The sequence below is a fragment of the Zonotrichia albicollis genome, chromosome 8 (genome assembly GCF_047830755.1).
Source record: "Zonotrichia albicollis isolate bZonAlb1 chromosome 8, bZonAlb1.hap1, whole genome shotgun sequence".
Taxonomy (NCBI): Eukaryota; Metazoa; Chordata; class Aves; order Passeriformes; family Passerellidae; genus Zonotrichia; species Zonotrichia albicollis.
Window position 1 is genome coordinate 19,499,388 of NC_133826.1, and position 19,328 is coordinate 19,518,715.

General features: G+C 37.6%; 1 protein-coding gene across 1 annotated transcript in view; it reads right to left on the reverse strand.

Annotated features, from left to right (window-relative positions):
- The window catches only part of OLFM3 (olfactomedin 3), a 47,066-nt gene that overhangs the window by 10,810 nt on the left and 16,928 nt on the right, over nucleotides 1-19,328 (reverse strand). The window contains exons 2-4 of the mRNA XM_074546184.1: nucleotides 4,251-4,397; nucleotides 1,727-1,882; nucleotides 356-575 (exon numbers count right to left, since the gene is read on the reverse strand). Of these exons, the coding sequence (XP_074402285.1) occupies nucleotides 356-575; nucleotides 1,727-1,882; nucleotides 4,251-4,397 (523 nt within the window). The remainder of the gene's footprint in view (nucleotides 1-355; nucleotides 576-1,726; nucleotides 1,883-4,250; nucleotides 4,398-19,328) is intronic.

The window sequence follows — 19,328 nt, forward strand, 5'->3', positions numbered from 1 at the left end:
TGACAGCCCAAAGATGTCTCTAGTAGTAGTGTCTGTCTGAGCTTTTTCGAAAGAAAATTTGTAACTCTCCAAGTGGTTTAAACCTCAGATTTTGAATTTGCCATCTGTTATGATTTTTCATCTAATTCCTTTTGTATACAGTAAGGCATTACATTATGTCATGCACTTAGAATGATATAACTGACCTTAGGTTGTTACTCTTGCCTTTTTTTAGGGTAGCACGGATCAGAATATAATGCAGTCTTTCATCAAAGAAACAAACAAATCCTCCCTCCCTCCAAACTTTAATCTTTCTAAAGAGAGACAACTGAAAATGAAGATGCAAGACAAATTTGCGATGAACTTGTTAACTTACTGAGCTTTTTCATGCAGTCACGAAGCCTGGTTTCTAAATTGACTACACGCTGGTGCAGTTCCTCATAGTCATAGGCACCAATTTCTTCCTGAATCCCAGTGAGCACAGTAGACAGATTCCTAATTTCCTCCTTGAACTGTGTGATCAGCTTGGCATCAGTTTTGTATTGTTCCAGAACTGGGATCAGTGGCAGAAGCTCATCCATCTTTTCTTTCAACTCCTGTTAAAGGCAATCATATGTGCATTAGAGATGTTCAAAGCAGTTCAATCCCCCAATTTCCTTTAATGTAATATTTTGTAGTAATAAGGGATAGAAGGGAAAAAAAGGTGAAGATATTTTCTATTAACTAAAAACCTGGGAGAATGTGCTCAAACAGCTCTAAACTAAGAAAAATTATATAATTTATAAAGCTTGGTAGTCAGATCATTAGTGTACTTAATTCCTGATGTTATTAAGATCCACTTGATATTCAGTGGCTCTGAAGAAAACCGCTGGACTACTTGAATATGTAATTATTTAGGTATCTAACTCTAGCACCAATTGGAAAATTAGGTTCATTTTATGTGAACTTTCAGAAACACTTCAAAAAATATGTATTTGCTTAACATAATGTAATCCTCAGACTATTTTCTAGCACCTATTTTGTGCTTTCACAGTCTTGAAAGATTAATTTATCAGACTGTATTTAAAGAATTTAAATACGCTATTGAAATATTTTTCTCCTGAAGAGTACTTCGGGTAACTTTTTCAGAATACACAATATTACTTGTAATATATGCAAGCCTTCTTCCTCACAAAAGGATTGGCTTGTGGTTTTTGTTGTCATTAAAATTCAGTGGAAGTCTTTTTTTTTAATCACACAAATGTGCCTGGGAGTGACTGCCCTCCTCCCCATCCCAAATTCAAAAGAGCAGACCTTCAGACATGAAATTAGATCTTAATTGTACTGGATAAAAATTACAATAAACTGATTTATTATAGCCTTTCTTCCTTTCAACTGCAGTAAATGTCATGGAACAGTATGAGCACAGAACTCTACTTGTTTGCTATTAATTCCACTGGATCTCCCCCTTTAGCACTGCAGCTTGAAAGAATATAAATTTCTGTATGACATGCACATTGATACAGAAAGAACAGGAATCTGTTTATAGTGACATTTCTCTAATGACTTAATAATTAATAATTCCTCCCTCTTACAATTAAATTGAACAGAGCAAAAGATTATCATCATAACAGAAGATTTATTATGCTTTTCTTTTAAATGGCACCCTTGTAGGAGCATTTCCAGCTGAGACCTTAGCAGTCCATGCATTGTCACTCAGCACATTGTTTCCAGCAGGTTTGGGAGTTACTGTAATAACTGGAGCTACCTGGAAGTGCTTTGTCATCAACGTCTTCCGATCATCCTCAATCTGCCGGAACTTGGCCTTCAGCCCCTTCATTTGCGTTTCCATTTTTAAAACGTACTGGAAATCCCTCTGAGTCCGTAGATTTAGAACTTCAATAGACTGGGACATATTCTGAACCTGTTAAAGAAGAACACTTTCTAAATGCATCTTTGTTGCTTTGCTTTTTTCCCTGGTTAAATGTCAGGCAATGAAATGCACTTCTGTCAATTAGTTGTGAGTCATTCTACACACATTCTGTAACTGCATGATGGTATAAATATTGGGGAACAGGGCAAGGCCTTGAAGCCAAAAATTGTTTGGACTACTTAGAGGTAAAGAGAGAGAGAGATCTCTTAAGCATAATTTTCATTGTTGTCAGGAAAGGCTGTCAGGCAATAGAGTCTACTTTGAGACCTGTAGCAGATGTGGCTGTGGTTCAAAAGGTGCTCATATAGCATATGCTTCCTTCCAGGCACTTTGGGAGGGACAGGACTGAAATTTGGAGATCTTGGTCAATATGAGGAGCATGACTTTACTTGTTAATAGGCATCTATAGAATCATTCAATATAAGGCATTCAGAAGATAAGCGGGGCTGTGTCAATCACCACAAAGGTGTTTCCTCATAATTTCATAAGTAAATGTAAAATTAGAAATTTTATCCAATTGTCTCACTGGTAGAAAACTACAATTTTTTTTCCAGATGAAAAGTAGTGAATGTTTAGGTTATTTTTGTAGAGCAACTGACTTTGTGGCTATAGTGAGGACTTTTACCACAGTGATGCAACAGTAACTGTCATCCAGGGTGAATTACACATACTTTTAAAAGTTTCTGTTAGGAAAGCAATGATTTTGCCAGCCATAAAAAGAACACATTGTCCACGTGCAGTTATTCTGTTTCAACAAGTGTTTTGTTTTCCTAAAACATGATAAAACTAGACTCCTGTAAAGGTATTAGGCACCTTATTGAAGTTTTGGCTCAAACAAAACATTTTGTACCTTCTTAAGGAAAGACAAACCCAGCAGTACTCTTGTGGTTAGCAAGAATATGCAGTATTTCAAGGAATATTCATGTTTGGAGCTAACTTATGATCTACAGAAAGTGTGGATTTAGAAACTACTCTTAAAAATAGTATACATTACTTATTGTACAGTTGCCACTAATAGTTCTGAGAAAGGATTTGTAATGTAAGATGCAGAGGCTTTCTTTTTTTTTTTGCTATCTAATTGTTGAAAGCAGGCAAATAAAGTCCTTTGGGTGCTGGAAGCATTTTGAGAATTTCCATTTGGCAGAAGACACTCCACACAGAGGGTCTAATTAAAGGACTGTATGGACTCAGGAAATAGTAATACAACATTACCTATCCATGACTGCCACAGTCCTAGTCACAAGAAAACAGCTTTGAGAGGCTGATGATTTAGGTTCATTTCTGTGGCAGCTCAAAAACTATGTTGTGATCTTATCACACCCCTCCAGCCCCCACCTCAAAGTAAAGAGTATTTTTAGTAATATTTGAGTATTTGGGTAATGTGCTGGAGCAAAGATTGGAGTGTTCCTTTCTTCAGTAAACAGACACCACGAGGGGAGGCACCTCCTTTTCTCTGCTGGTCCATCAATGTCCTCTCCATGCATCTTATGTTATGGGCTCTGTCAGCTTGAAACTTTGTCCCTTCTGAAGTTCATGGAAGCACAGAGAGCAAAAATCTATCAGGATCTGGCACTATATTAACACTGGAATGATTTTTCTATAGCTAGAAAAATACTAAAAATGGTGTGCTAAAAGTGTATTTTCAATTCAACATTTTATGTTGGTTTTTGCTGCTGTTAAAACTACCTTGGGCCTCAGGTTCTGTACCACTGGCTGTGATACAGTGACTATAACCTTGCTTACTTATGCAGGGAATGTAGAATGTTTGTGTTTTCATATTTGCAGCATTTTTCTGTTGATGTAAAACATTCATTGGTTTCACCATATGTGCAATAGTGGATAATACTGGAATTAAGAATTGGGCTGTTGCGGAAAATCTGCACCGTCAGAAAATGAATAAATAAACTTGAGAAAAAGAAACAACAAAAAAATTAGAACTGTTTAGGCTCTGCAGTTTGCCTTCAAGATGCTGTGGTGTCTCTCTCATTATTTTTTGATAAGAGATGAGAAATGACCTTCAGCAGTCTCACGTGATCGTAGCAGAAGCTGTAGTTTAAATCCCTTAGCTAGCCTGAAGTGGGATTTGTAACTGATTGTACACAGAAAAATCTGTCCTATTGTATGTAAAAAAGAATTTGGGAGGAGTGACTAAGAGAGGAGATGAAACTTGGGTTGGGAAAGGTGTGATGCAAGGAAAATAGATAACAGAGATGAGAACACAGATAGGGGATATACCCTGAATAACAGTTTTTATCAGGTAACTCTTCATTAGTTCATGATGGATTAACTGAGAAGAAAAGCAGTAGATTTCCATGGGAAGTTTAATGACCAAGAGAAGGAATATTTTGGAAAGACTTACCTTCTCTAGTAGTTGTCTGAGCTGCCTGCTTTTGGCATCTCTCGAACATAGGTTTTGTTCAGGTGCAACAACAGTGCAAATGCAACGGCCATCAGGATCCTGGGCTGAACTATAAACTTGCCACCCTTCCTTGGGGCTAATTTGAGTCTGTAACAACAAAATAATAACAAACAAGGGAACTGAACTGATTTTTTATTGTTTGAAAAAACCACTGCAGCAGAATATTTTTTGCAGTACATGTCTGCAATGAGGTTCCAAGTGCTAACAATTATTACTCTTCACTAATTAGTTTGGTAGTTTCCCAGTTTTGCCATATCTCAGACCTCTGCAATAGTTCTCTAGAGGAGTTTAGCACACACAGTTTCCAGGCTGGATGAGAATGGCACTCTGGTTGTGATTCAGCACAAACCAGGTGATTTAATTCTCTGCAGAGGGACATTTAGAGTTTTTCATCAGCAGAGAACAAACATGTCCTTTCAGCCTGGATGACTTTTACTTTAGACTAATGGAAACAACAAAGACAGGAAAGAACAAACATCTGAGCCTGGGGAGAGCACAGTGTGTGACTCACAGGTGGGAACTGGCTCAGCAGCACTTTGGGGGTGGGGGACAGGTTTGCTCTGGAAGCTGCACCTCACAGGAACTGCTCCCCAGGCTCCCACTGCACTTAGCCAAGGGAACAGGGTGGGATGGAAAAGTGTCTGCTTGGGCCAGGGGAATGGGGCTCCTGGCAAGCAAGCCACTGGGCAATTAAGACACTGCATGTCCTTCACTGGGACAGCAGAAAACTGGGAATTCATAATCTGTTCTTCTTTACAGCAACCATGACTGAGAAAGAAAGGCAAAAAAAAAAAATTGCATTTGTTTGCAGAGCAGGGTAACACCGAACTGCATTTAATGTTTGTATGGGATTCAGTATCTCTTTAATGGGATGTACAGAAATAGTGTAGGAATGACAGAAAACAATATAATGAGATGATTGAAAGCATTCAGGTGATGGAACTTAATAGATACATGAAACAGTTTTTGAACTTTCTTTTTAAACTGTAAATTACAGTTAATATTGTGCTTTATTCTTTCCTAATATTGTACTGAATGATGAATTTCATGGTCCAGATGCTAATGGATATCATTGAAGTAATTTTGGTCTGGACACAGTTGGAATCAGTTGCTATTTATATTACACAATTGTACTCAGTGCCAGCAGAGAAAGTGATTATTTAAAGTGGGAAGCTTTGATACTGACGCTTTCCTGGCAGCTTAGTGCAGGAATTGCAGAGTTCCTTGTCTCTGAAGAGGTGCCAATATCTCTGTGGACTGGCTCCTCTGAAGAAGTAATTGAAGAGGCAGTACCTTCTACAATTTTGGCTACGGTCCTATGAATTTTTCTGTTATTCCCTCTATTTGGATATTTAGGCATCCTTTATTAATTAGAATGGGTAATATGAGTGATGGCAGAGAAAAACATGCATGTGTACAAAGGGGCACTTTGCTTTATTTTTCTTTTATTGTTTTAGTTTGACATTTAATCCCTACTTCAAGCAAAAACTGCTGGGCAGAAAAAGAGCTAAAATCATCAAAACCTTACAGAAGCTACTGCACCAACTTTTCAAACACAGGCTTACTGCTGACAGGTCTTAGTAAACAAGAAAGAAAAGAAATGACAAGTGGAAAACAACAATAGTAACTTCTAGTAGTTCTTGAAAATCTGGGGAAAACAGACAAGTCCCTGTAAAGTCCAATATTAGCCACTGTTGTGGCAGGCTGCTATAATAAAGACTTAGGTCACTTCTAAAAGATTTATTTTTTCACTTGCACTGCCATATATTCTAATAAAACTGTTACAGCTACCTCTGTTGTTACTATGGTGACAGGTCAATGGACAGTACCTTACTTAGGATGCTTGCTTAAACATAAACAGTATTGTTTGGTTTGTCTTGCAATTTCAAGCCTGGTACTGGTGACAGGGCTCAAAAGAGGAGGCCCTTTACCTGACCCCACATCCTTGTACAATTCTTCCAGCTGAAGGCAGGAAATTGGGAGGTTTTGTCCTTTTTGTACATTGTACAATATACACAATTTATGAGCTGTGTTTGTGCTGGGAGAGAAATTCCGGAGAAGTGCTCAGGCTGCAGAGTTCACTGGAGAAGCTGCGAGTGGGGAACTCTGGATGGCAGCCAAAAATCAGTCAGTGATGACCCTGGTATTACTGAGCACTTTGGGCATAAAGTCTTTCAACCAACATCTACAGTTTTAAGAAAGGCACCAGATTTGTGGTACTTGGTTTAGTGAAAAAAGAACCCTACATGATTGTAATTCATGTTTTTTTTTTATTTGGCAGAGGTTGCCAAGCTCAGATAATCAAGTTTTTATCATCACTCTCCCAGCTCTACTGGCACCCTTGCTGGCCTTATCAAAACAAAAAATATGCTTATAGCTCAACTCAAGCAGTGAAAAGAGCATTCTTGAAGGCATTCTTAATATTTAGAAGGCATTTCTATCAGCAGTGCCCTGTTGTAGCCAAGGGGAGCATGACAGTTTTGTGTTGCTTGGAATCTGAACATATCAATATACAAACACATATATTTGTGTGTGTGTATAAATATATGTATATATATCAATATATATATCACATAATAACTAATGTTTGTCTCGTAGTTACACAATGGCAACTTTAAACTTGGATGTAAATGTGATAGGGAACTTCTACTTATAATATACAGCCACAAGAACTATCAATACATACTGTGACTCAGTGAAATGAAATTACATTTAAGAAAAATAGAGCTTTTCTTTGTACTCTCAGCTTGCTGCTCTAAAAGATAACAGAATTTTTCTTACATCATATTTAATTTTGAAGTATTAATATTTATAGACTAAATACAGTAATTTTCTGCAGTAGTATTTTTCCTGCATGCATATATTCAATTATTCCATTTTGGTTAATAAATGCATAATTGTTAGTTATAGAATTCTGAGTTTTGAGAATTGTGAACTGCTATACAAATAGTTACATTTATATTTTACAGAACCTACTATTGTATAAACATCGGATTGCAGTTACACAAAAAGATATATAGACAAAAGTGTTTTACTAAACATTTAGGAAATTTATGTTCTAATTTAATTTATGAATACCAGGATAGTGTTCCCCCTAAAGTAAAAAGTTACTTGACTTTTTAGGCTTCTCATGAGTTCATAGCTATTCACAGTTTTCCTGGAGGTTTTTATTAAATGAGGCTGCTGTATATGAGCATCAATGATGCAAAGTGATATTTCTGTCATTTGTATTATTCCCATTAGCAGCCTTTCAAAAATTCTGGTACCTAACCTCCTAGTAGCAATTTTATTTTGTTTCTAACAGCTATTTATTTGTTTAACTGTATTCCAATAAAGAAAAATAGGAAGGAATCTGACCCTTTGCATATTATAGTGAATAGTTACTAGGTAACATTATCCAATTTTCAAAAAGAAAGCTACTGCCAGATATAATATTTCAAACAACACAATGCATTTTTCTGGAGCAGTAAAGATAGGAAGAACAGTCTAGATAAATGAAAAGACATTGCTGTACTCTTTTTAGAATTTCATGCTCAAGATGAAGGCATTTGTTGTTACATATTTAAGGATACTATTTTGAAACCTTCCCTTTCATTGTAAGACCACAACATGCTCACCAATTTGCAGTTTTATGATGCCCAAAAATAAGCATGCATTAAGAGATGAAAGGAAGATTAGTAAATAAAAAAGAGATTTACAAAGAGGCAACAAACTAACACTTTTGCTGGCACTTAAATACTAATTCAGCATTAAGATAGCTTGCAACATATAACAGCTACTTACTAGAGAGTCTGAAGTGGTTATTCTGGTGGTATTTAGTCCCACCAGAGAGGGGAGAGTTTGGGACATCCAGTTAGAGATCATTGCCATGGTACTAAGGACAGCACCCAGCTTCAGCAGCGGAGGGCTCATTGCTGTGGAGCTAATGAGTTTTCATAGTGAGTGATTATCATCCCAGTGCAGGCTGGCAGTGAGAGGCGTGACTGCAGCACACAACATCCACAGCATGAGAGGAGATCAAGCTACCCAGATTTAATCGTCCATTAAAAACATCCATATCCTCATCTGCCCTCTTTCTGCTCTTACTAACAAATACTTATGTGTGTCTTATGCTGACCCCTAAATAAACAATCCTTTCTATGCCAATAGGCATTGCAGTTTCCAGTGGGAGATGGCGTGGGTGAATTATCTCTTTATAGGTGCTAGACAGTCAATTAGCCCTTAATTAGTTCAGTCCAGGCAGAGCAGTGTGTTCCTGTCTGAAATGCAAAACCTGAGCACAAATAACCCCCCTACTCCCCATCAGTGCTTTGGCAGAAATATGCTCGAGCCTGTTTGTAAATATTGTCCTGTACTTGTCCATGGGGAAGGGGCAGAACTGCCAGCCTGCTCATCAAAGCAGCAGAAGCCTTTCTGGACCTCCTGTGATTTGGTGATCTCTCATAAATCACAAACATCAGAGACTTTATTATTTGCACAGCTTGTTATTAAGATCTTTATTGTTCATAAAAGACCATTGAGGCTCTGAAGAGTCACATTTCTCAGTGTTCTTGTTAGTTTACAAGTTTTTGTACCAAGAGTTATTGCATTACTCCCAGGGTTGGCAGACTCACTATGTCTTCATTTGGTCTGGGATGGGAACAGAAGATAAATTGGGGATCACACATTTTGAGACTTCTTTTGGCTTTGCTGTTAAATCTACTGCTCTCTAGTGCTGTAGAAGGAGCTGCAGGTTCTGTAGCAATTTATCTTGCTTATATATTGAGTGTGGGGGAGGAAAGAAAAGCAGAAAAAACAGTCTAGAAATCATCGTGCCACAGGGGCAGTTTTACTTTTTAAGAATTATTTGTAAAAGAAGTGCTGAGCGAGGACTTTTAATGGCACTTATTTGAGAGAAAACTTGCATAAAGTTTGCTGAGAGACAGGCTACTGCATTTTCCTCAGGGCAGTTATGGACTTAGTTTCTGAATTTGCTTCAGAAAAGCAAATTACTTTTTCTTAAGGACTTCTGGCAGTGCTATGAAGGAACCCTGCGTGCGCTGAAACTGAAGGGATGTATATTTATGGGTGTATGTCAACATGGATGTATTTATTAAAACCACTGTAACTCTGCAAAAGTTTTTCAGATTCTCAGAGTTTATGCATCATTTCAGGCTAGACGTTTCTCTTTCAGCATCCATTCAGAATGATTTCCATAAATCTCTGCAGTTTAAGGAAGTCACATGTAAACTCATTTTTTAAAAAAGACAATGAAAACCCATTGAGAGCTATTATATAAACTTAAGGAGTTGCCCTGCAACAGAATATAGAAAATCTCTGTATCCAGGTATTAAGTACCTTGTAGTAGTTACACAGCAATGTGAGCTGTGAAATATTTCATATACTCAAAAAATTAATTCACTGCAGAGATCTGAATACAGTGAAACACACTGAAATATATTGATGCTAGAAGTTGTGCACAGATGGCAAATTTGAGAAAGGCTATGTGATCACAGCTGTTTTGCTCAGAGTGTTTTCTGTGTTTCAGGAGATAAAGTTGATATAAGTTTGGGTTGCCTGATAGTGGTCATTCTGTACATTTCTCTGTAGAGTCCCTGTATTCCTTTCTTGATATGGAGATCTTGAGACTGAGAGCTGAGTCAGGCCTTTACCTGAGCCTGATGAAGGGCACAGTGGCAGGAGGCATTTGAACCTTTCCCTGAGTCAGTGTTTCTGTGGAGAGGGGCTCAAAGCTGTCCCCTGAACTGTCCAGATTGACATCAAATTGAGGCTTTTTGCTGAACTGTCACATTTCGTTGGCAATTTGTCCATTTCCCAAGGACCTCCACTGATTACTTCCAATATGGATTAGGTAACATTTGACAATGTTGGATAATTTTCCAGTTTTACTAGATTCTTCTGAAGTGTCTCAGCATCCTATCTAGATCTAATACAAAAAAGATTCTAATTCATCAGTTTTATCACCTTTTTCTATTCCCATCCTCTCTCAGAAGTTTAATAAGCACAGTGATTCCCTCAGTTCCAGGACATTTCCTGAATGTAATGATAGAATTTTGTTTTACCACACTGAATTGCAGCTTTTGACATCTTTGGTTTTCTTCTCTCCAACATTTGCTGTTTCACAGAAGAATGTAATTGGTCTTCTCCTGAATTTTGACATTGGACAAAATATATTCAAAAGGCAATAAAAGACTTTTCTGATGCCCAGATTAAAAATTATTGTTGATTATCCTCCATCCAGGGTAATGTCAGCTCCTGGAAAGAATGCTGCTTGTTGAGTTATTATGATTATTCCTAAGAGATGCCGAGCTTCTTGGTTCTTGTGGCAGAATATTCATTAATGCAGTTTAGCACTTTATTTTCCTCCAGCTGGTTTAAGTGCAGAAGAGAAAGCTTGCTGCCATGTGATTCCCAGTATTGCTGCTGGATACATCTTTTCAGAACTCAGCAGGAGGTGATCCTCCACTCCTCTTGGCTGGTTATACAATTCAGCATTCCCAGAGCTCTGGCATCCCCATGCTGCCAAAGTCAGGCCTGCTGTAGCTGCACAGGCTTTAAAGCCCGTTTGTGCTGCAGTGCAGGGATCAGGGCAGCCTGTGCAGGAGTCTGGGAGCCCGGGGCTGCAGGAGGGAGGCTCACCTGGGAAGATGAAATCCCTTCCTTCCAGGGTAGCTGCAAATGGAATGGCAGCCCCGGGGGTGCCTGCACACACAGGGACACCACGTGCTCTGGGGCATTGTCAATATTCCACACAGCTGATATTTCCCATTTTGTGCACCCACTTCTCAAGAATTGCTTCAGAGCAATCATTGCTTCTGTTTCTAGAGAAGATGTGCAAGGGAACAGTCTTAAAAATGTTTCCTTCCTGAACAGTGAAAATATTCAATTGAAATATAGTGAAACTATATTTTGTGTTTTTACCAGAACTGTGTAAGTGTTCAAACCCGCTTTTTGTTAAGGAAATTAAGTGTTAAAATAACTATAGCTCTATTTTACCTTAAATAATTGGGTAAATTTAAAAATGGCAAGCAAAGAGCGGAAATTTTTTCTACCACCTCTGAGGTCACATATACAAAGAAAGCCACAGAATAGCTGAAGATTTGTTCTCATATTGTTAGAAAGTAGAAACAAAACTTTATGATCTGTGTTTAATTTCAGCTCTGTATTTTCTGTTTTCTTGGTTCTTTTTTTAAAGCTTCAATTTCACATTTCTAGTTATGGTTATGGTTAACTGCTCTGAACAAAAGCTAGAATACAACAGCAATTCTAAAATCTGAACAATTCTTTATTACCCTAGATTTCTGCTGGTATCATAACTTCCTCTTTTAGTTAACTTCTTCTAAAGCCAGTAAAAGCTGAAGCATCCCTACAGAATGACTTCAGATGCCATATTTTGATCTTACATAAAAATCTGTCAACCTGTAGCAATTTCAATGCTGTTAATGTTATTGTATGCTAGTCCTGTAATATTCAATTACTGTATTACAAATTACTAGGGTCATTAAAGGTCTTATTTAAGAGCCTTATTTAATAAATAGTCTGAAGGCTCTTCTAGTCTCTGATATTACTTTTGCTTTGAGATCCTGTTACATTTTGATAGGAATTAAGTTTACTGAAAATGAGAATACATCCCAACATTCTCTTATTACAACTGAGGTAGTAGGATCTCTGTACTGTAAAAAGCAATTAACATCAGTATTAGGAACAGCAACAGAGCAAATGTCCTGAGTCAGCAACATGTGAAAATATACCCAGCCACCCAGCCCAAAAACTAATTACCTCCTGGCCAGAGGAAAGCATTGATTGTAAGAAAAATGGAAATTGTGAAGTTCAGCCACAGCCACTTAACCCTGATGTCAGTGTATTTAATATATGTGAAAAACAATGCTATCTTCAAAAATTCTTACAATTCAAAATTGTATTCATGGGTAAATGCTATAATGTAAACACCTGAAACCTTGCATTTTATGATGAAGTGATTGCATACTCATGGCTCAGCTGGCTTAACTACATTCCTTGGAAGCAGAGCAAAATCAGGAATCTTAAATCTCGGTAAGTTTGTATTTTGACAGGTTAGGTTTAGAAAGTAAGCTCAAGAAGAAAAGCCAAAGCTTCCCTCATTGCACTGCTGTTCTACAGTGCATTTAGTTCTTTATCTTCTGTGATCCATTGTGCTCAGTAGTACATTGGTTTAAAAATGGCAGTTCATTAGTCATGTTCCTGAGCATGATTATTTATTCACATTAGGTTAATGCATGCAACAAAGCAAAGTTCTCAGAACTGGAATGGCAATTACCATTCCTAGAGCTGCAGATGGACTGAGAAAGCACAGACTTGTGCTATCAGTTCAACTGCAGTTCTCTGAATTTAGAGAATTGTGCCTTCTTTATCTTACTCTGGTTTTGTTCAACAAAACCCTGTGGCTTTGCAGTGCTACCTGTGAGTAGCAATATCCAGGTTTTTTAAGGGCAGTTTGAGAGGTATGTGCCCTTTCTAGAAAATTTATTTTCACAGTTCATCAGTGCGTACACAGTGACATTCTGCAGTCAGGTGTCTCCACTGAGAGAAGTACTGAGCAAGGGAATTTTAGTCTGTGTCCATTACATGCTTCTGTACCACTGCTCTTGAGGTGACCTTTCTGAAGTGGTCTTAGCTATCTGCTTGTTAATTTTTCAGGCTTCAGGGAGCTTCTTTTGAATGAAGACATTAAAGAACATTTTCATGTTTTTTTCACACCTATTCTCTTGTGTTCCGCTGTTAGCAAATCCCAAGTGTACAGAATAACAAAGTAGTGTCTCTACAGAAGAATTAGTTCATTATGAGAATTGACTGAAACAGGAAACACAGTGGGCAGTCTGCTTTAGCAAAGTCTGCAGTTAATTGAAACAGCTGGGAAAATAAATGGGTGGTGAAGGACTAAGTGAAATAAAAAGAAAAGCTTCTTCTGTTGATTTTCTGCCATTTTAATTTCCAGTAACATTTATATCAGGTACTCAATAAAACCTCATAAGCTTTTCCCTCAAATGTGTGATATGATGATGGATCTAATGGGAGAAAGAGCATGTTTTCTAAAATGAATGGAGACATCTGTTAAGTAGATAATGACTAAAGATTGTGCAGACAGTCCTCCTTTCAACAGAGGTTGGAAATCTATGTTTTTAGAGGATTCTGGGATGCCTTATCTTGCTCTGAGCAATGAGGATGCAATGTTGGATGGTTCTGGGGCTGGAATTTGTTGCAGTTTTGCTTTCCTTGAAAACTGTATGGATTTGATATGAGAATTTATACAGAATTCCTCCTGGAGTAATTCTCATGCTTTATGTACAATTTTGGTTTTCCATCTTGAAAATACATATTATTCTATAGAGGCTGGGTGAGATAGGTGAGCTGGCTATCATTGAAAGTAAATTTTAAGAAATTAATGAAGCTGAAACTGAAATTCCCCATGAAGTTAGTTCATATATAATCCTGGAAAGAGTTTGAGCCATGAAAATCAGTAAATTCTGTAGTAATTTAATAAAACAAGTGCTTTCAGCTAGCTCTGACTGTAACTTGATGTTCAAAACCAGAGACCTAAGGTACTTAGGGCCAAAGTGCATTTAGACTCTGAGAATGGGCAGTATAACTGGCCCTTCCCCTGGTTAATGCAAATTCACAGCTTTGCAGTCAGCACTTAACTGAACCTTGCCTGTCACATTTAATAGATACAGGTAAATTTGTTCAGTGCCTTTTTAAAATCTCCTTGAATCTTTGCAAGTGAGAAGACAGAAATGAAGAAAGTAGAAAAGGTTTGCAAATCAAAATTCCTTGTCAAAGGGGAATTTTGTCTTAGGGAAAAGACTTAGTGGGGTATGTCTCCACTTACAAATACAAAAGGGTTGGGGTATGGGGTTGAATGCTGGCCCACAGCAAACCAGAGTGTTTGTTGGTGCCACACACCCTAATTACCTTTTCCTTTTATGCCTGGGCATGATTCAGTTAGATGGTTTGGGCATGGATGCAGCATTACAACAGGGAAAGAGCAGTTTTGCTGTGTGGAAAGGAGCTGTCCCTCAGAGCCCAGAAATCAGCTCCTCTCCTTTTAATTTAGCAGCTGTGTGGCTGTATTTGCATTTGGCCAAGTGCTGTCTTTGGAACTGAGAGCAGAGGAACCATGTATTGTTTGATTTCTGCTACATTCTGACAAGCAAGTCTTTGTCTGTTCTTTGTAAATTTACAGCTTTGCATTAGAGAAACACTTGGCTGTATTCTCCCATATTTCCCAATGCAGATAATTGTCAAGACTGACTAATAAAAAGTAAGGTGGGGAGGGTTATCCTGCTGACTTGCCCTTCATCCCACCATGTTTTCATACAGTCTTTTGGCAAGTCTCTTAAACTGTCACATCATGCTGATACCCCTTTCTAACATATCTGTCATATACTTTATAGAGAAGAAATAAGGAAAAAGTCTTCAGAAGTTTAAAGCTGAGCTTACTCCCAGTGGAGTGGGTCTGGCAACCCACAGGCTACAGTACTAACCAAGAGTTGATAGGTTTAAGCAGCATGGCACTGATAATGGCATTTAAGGCTGTAGCACTTTCCCGTTTGGATTTTCTAACAGTGGTGGCATTAACAACATTTCCTTCCCAAGATATAAAGATCTTTTTCTGCAGGCAGAAATTCCAAGAAAAAAAATTACATTTCTGTTCAGAAAGTACCACACATTTCCTGCAACATCTTAAAATAACAAGATTTTGTGAATGTGTCTCACTGCAAGCAAATCCATTCTTAATGTATTCTGCTTCTTGACACCGTCCTGGAAGGCCTGGTTTACTTTTAAATAGGGATGAAAGCTTACAAGTAGTGTAAGTGAATAATGAGAAAATCCTGTGGGCAATCTTGCCTGCAAGACAGAGGTGTTAATCCAAATGCTGTGGCCAAACTCCAGTAGTTAGCTGTGTTCTGTTGAGCAAAATGCTTCTTGCAGTTTCAGTTGGATACTTAACCTGTTCTAAATGCTGTGGAGTGCTTTGAATACAATGAGCCAGGTGCTGTTTCAGCTCAGTAAAAATGCTGCTTTTCAGTAGTGGGTAAAGCAATGTATGGCTATGCCACAAAGCATGATCCCAGATGCTGTAAAATACTTCCATGTTCAAATAAGGGTATAGAAAGTAAGCACTTGCTGTTTTCTAAGGCTGTTTCTGAAACTGAATAATTCTGAGAATTGAAGCCATTTATTTGGGAATCAAAATTGTATTACTCGAAAAAAATAGAGGATATACCTCAAACCTTACTGAAGTTATGACACATGTTTTTCTTGCTGCCTTTTAAATTTCCTATTTATGTTTTACAGAACAGAAATAAAAGTTTTAAATACTATTTCACTTTAAGGGATTCAATTGCTGATTTCTATTAATCTTCACTTACAGGAAGGAAGAGATGGGGAAAAAGTAGCTCTCAAAAAGTGGACATATTTAGTGGTGAGCTATTAGGGATTACTGCCTCTTTGCTCCCACCTTGGCACTTGAATATACCAAAAGAAAGATACTTAAAAGACAATTCAAAGCGCCTTGTAAACTAAATTTAGTATTTATGCATGGGCACAGTGGCAGCCATGGTAGTGTGCCCATGCTCAGCCTGGTCATTCTGTCACCCTAGGCATACTGCCTGCTGTGTGAAGGTTGAGATTCTTCCTTGGGACTTTACAAACTCCTGAACAGGTTAATATTCTTAGTTGCCTCTTCTTAGAGACAAAGGCTCTGTCCTTCATACAGCTCATGATTTTCCAGGATCTCCGGCTCAGCAAATGTGTTGGAAAACCAGAGATCTCTACATTGCTTTGAAAGAAGTGATTTGAATTCTGACTTCCCTTCCTCCATTTCTACCAGGAGTTTGACTCAGGTGTGATTGCCACACCACTCTGTAAACTTTTACTATCAGCATAATGCTCAGAAAAATCCATATGGGCAGCAGTTAGCATCTATTAGGAAAGGCCACATTCTTTTGATTACAAGGAAGTGGTGTACATTGAAAGTTCTCAAAAAGTAGCACAGAAAATTGTGAGCTAAAGTAAACACTGACATAAATGTAGGTATTTTTTCAAACTTGTGGAAAATTAAAACTGGAGACATAATCTAAACAACTGTGTTCACAATATAAGTATGTAGCTTGCATGGTGGCACTCAAAGGTTAATAATTTCAACACCTGTGATTCTTCACCCTGTCATGTGTTATCCTTTACCCCCTCCTTGTGTCTCTGAAAGAGGCACTGAATCCTGTTCTCTGACTTAGGAAGTTGTGGTCTTGGACTAATACTGGGTGGTTTTTCAGTTGCTAGAGCCCAGGACTGCTGCCTTTGCAATGTCTGATACTCCAGGCTGGGACACGGGAAGGGAACAAAGCTGTTACAGCTCAGTAAGCAGGTCTGACACCAAACCAATCTATGACTTATCCCACACTAAAATTTCATTTTTCATCCTCCAAATGAAGATGAAAATGTATTCTAAAAAAACCTTAACAATGCACATCAATCACATTGCAGTCATTCTTTAACAGTTGCAGTTTATGGCCAAAGCAAACAAGGTCATTCCCAATTTAGGACATGGCTGGAATTTTGCAGTTTTGTGGGATTTAATGAGCTGACAACAGTGGAGTATAAATAATGAAGACTCAGGTGATACCCCATCAGAAGCCTTCTGACACTCTTCATAACCTGTATTTTTAAAAGTCTCTTCAGCATTTGAAGCCATTATCATCTCCAGCACTTAATCCCCACATGCAGTCATAATCCTCTAGTTACAGTATCAAAATTAAAGCACCACTATTATGTCACAGGAGAAAAACATTAAATAAGTGAGGAGTGAGCATCAGTGAACAGCTTAGAAGCAAAGATTTCATTTACAGAGAAGAAGGTTTCTGTCCACCTTCTGTCCAAGAAGTTAATGCAGGCATTCTTTCTAGCTTTAATGAGGGCAAATTCACCAACTGAGCATCACAAAGTCAGTGAGTCTTTAAAGGACGGCTTAGCAATGTGCCTATGAGAATAAAATTCATGGGCAATGCTGGTGAAGTTTTACATAAGCTTTTAGATCTAATTAATAAAAAAGGGCCAAGATTTTGATTAATGAAGGCATTTACATAACCTTAAAGATTTGATATTAATTTTACAGGGAGATTTAACTAACTTATTAGCAAATGGCAGAGAAATTTAATAAAATATTTCTACTAAATCTTGTAATTAGTTTCTGCAGCTTGGCTAGCAGTGCTACAGAAAGTAGAGCTATTTGTACAAGGGCAGAAAATAACTCTGGACACAAAACTTGTGCTGGAGCTCTGGAAAGTGTTTTCAATCCAAAAATACAATTTTAAAAACATGCACAAACTCATATCAAGGACCACAAAACAAGAACAGGAAATTTCAATCAAAGCCACTATATAGTTCAGACTAAAAAGTTCTTATCTGTATTTTATAGCCCTCTCTCCTGACCAAGCAAAAATTCTGTTCTGAGTTTTTGTCTTGCATCAGTGTATTCCTAGCCAAGATTCCCATCTCCTCCTTCTAAAAAAGCACCAAAACATTAAGCAATAACAGTAAAAACTACTAACATGAAACTGGAAAAAAAAACCCTTAGCCAATTTGTCAAAGTGCTTGTGGTGTTAAGGCAATTAAATAGCAATAAAAAAGCATGATACCTCATAATGGTTAGCTTTGAAAATCCATTTTAGATTTATAACTAGAATAAAATTATTTAAAATCTATATAAAAGGTTATGGTTTGACAGAAATGGGAAGATGCTGAAGATAATATTGTGGAACTCAAAAGTGGAAAACTGAAGAAGCTGTATTTCACACATATTTTTTATTGACTTTTTGCTTTTTGATGGAACAAATTATTGCTTATTTGTTTTCTTATGAATACAACAGAGTCAATCTGTCACAAATAAGGAGAAAAGTGATTCCAGATGGAATCTACTTCAGCCAGTGCTTTGGGAAAATATTTATCTTTGGGGCCAGATGGAATGCCATAGGGCTATTTGAAAGAATTATTTTTTTTTTAAATATAGCATATAACGGAGAAAAAAGATGGTGAAAGTACATTCTCTAGTATAAAAATATGGCTGCTCTCTGTTTTCCTACTTTTCCCTTGTGGTCAAGGGGAAGGTGGGCAGGCCCATTAATGCAGGATTTCAGCAGGAGACCATCAGGAATAACAGGAAAGCTTCCCAATGAACAGGCAGTAACAGGCAATGTAAAAGACACTGGCTTTTTCAGAAGAAATAAACCCCAAGAAACCAAGCATTAGCTTGTTGCAACTTCTCATCTGCTTTAGACTGTTTAGGAAACAGACTTCTGCAGGCCTTATATGTGATGCGAGGGATGACAACTAGCCTAAAGACTGTGTATAATATCCTAAATTATCCCTTTTTATTTTACTGCCACACACACGTTTTACAGACAATACAAGTCATTTCCTGAAGGGCACTTCAACAAAACCCAACGTGATTTTATACCACGTATTCCTGGAGGGATTTAAGGGGAGTTTTAAAATAAAGTACTAAGTTTCAGCTCTGGAGTAACTTAATTACATGACAGTCACTCTGCAGACAGGTTGTGCTCATTATAGTCAAAACCAGTTTTTAAAGGCAGGGTGTGACTTGCATAGTTTACACCAGAGCTCTCTCACAACCCTCCCGGTTTGGATAGATCACACCGCACATTGTAACTTTGCTCACTTTGTTAAGCTCTGCTCTGGACTGTGAGATTTTTTGATACATTGTTCAGTGAACTCAGGATACCGAGAAGTTCATGAATTAAAGGAAACTCAGTAGATAAAGTTTGTGACATGCCCGTTTTTTCATCCATAGTACTACTTAAAAATATTCTGATGAATTTAAAATAATAAATTTATCATTGGGGATAAAGCAAAATATTTCTTTTTAATAAATTATTAATAGGTGAAAGACAATTCCTTAGGTTGTAAATGACTTTTTGATCCTCAGAAACTTGTCAATCAAGAAATTTCACATAAATTCAATGG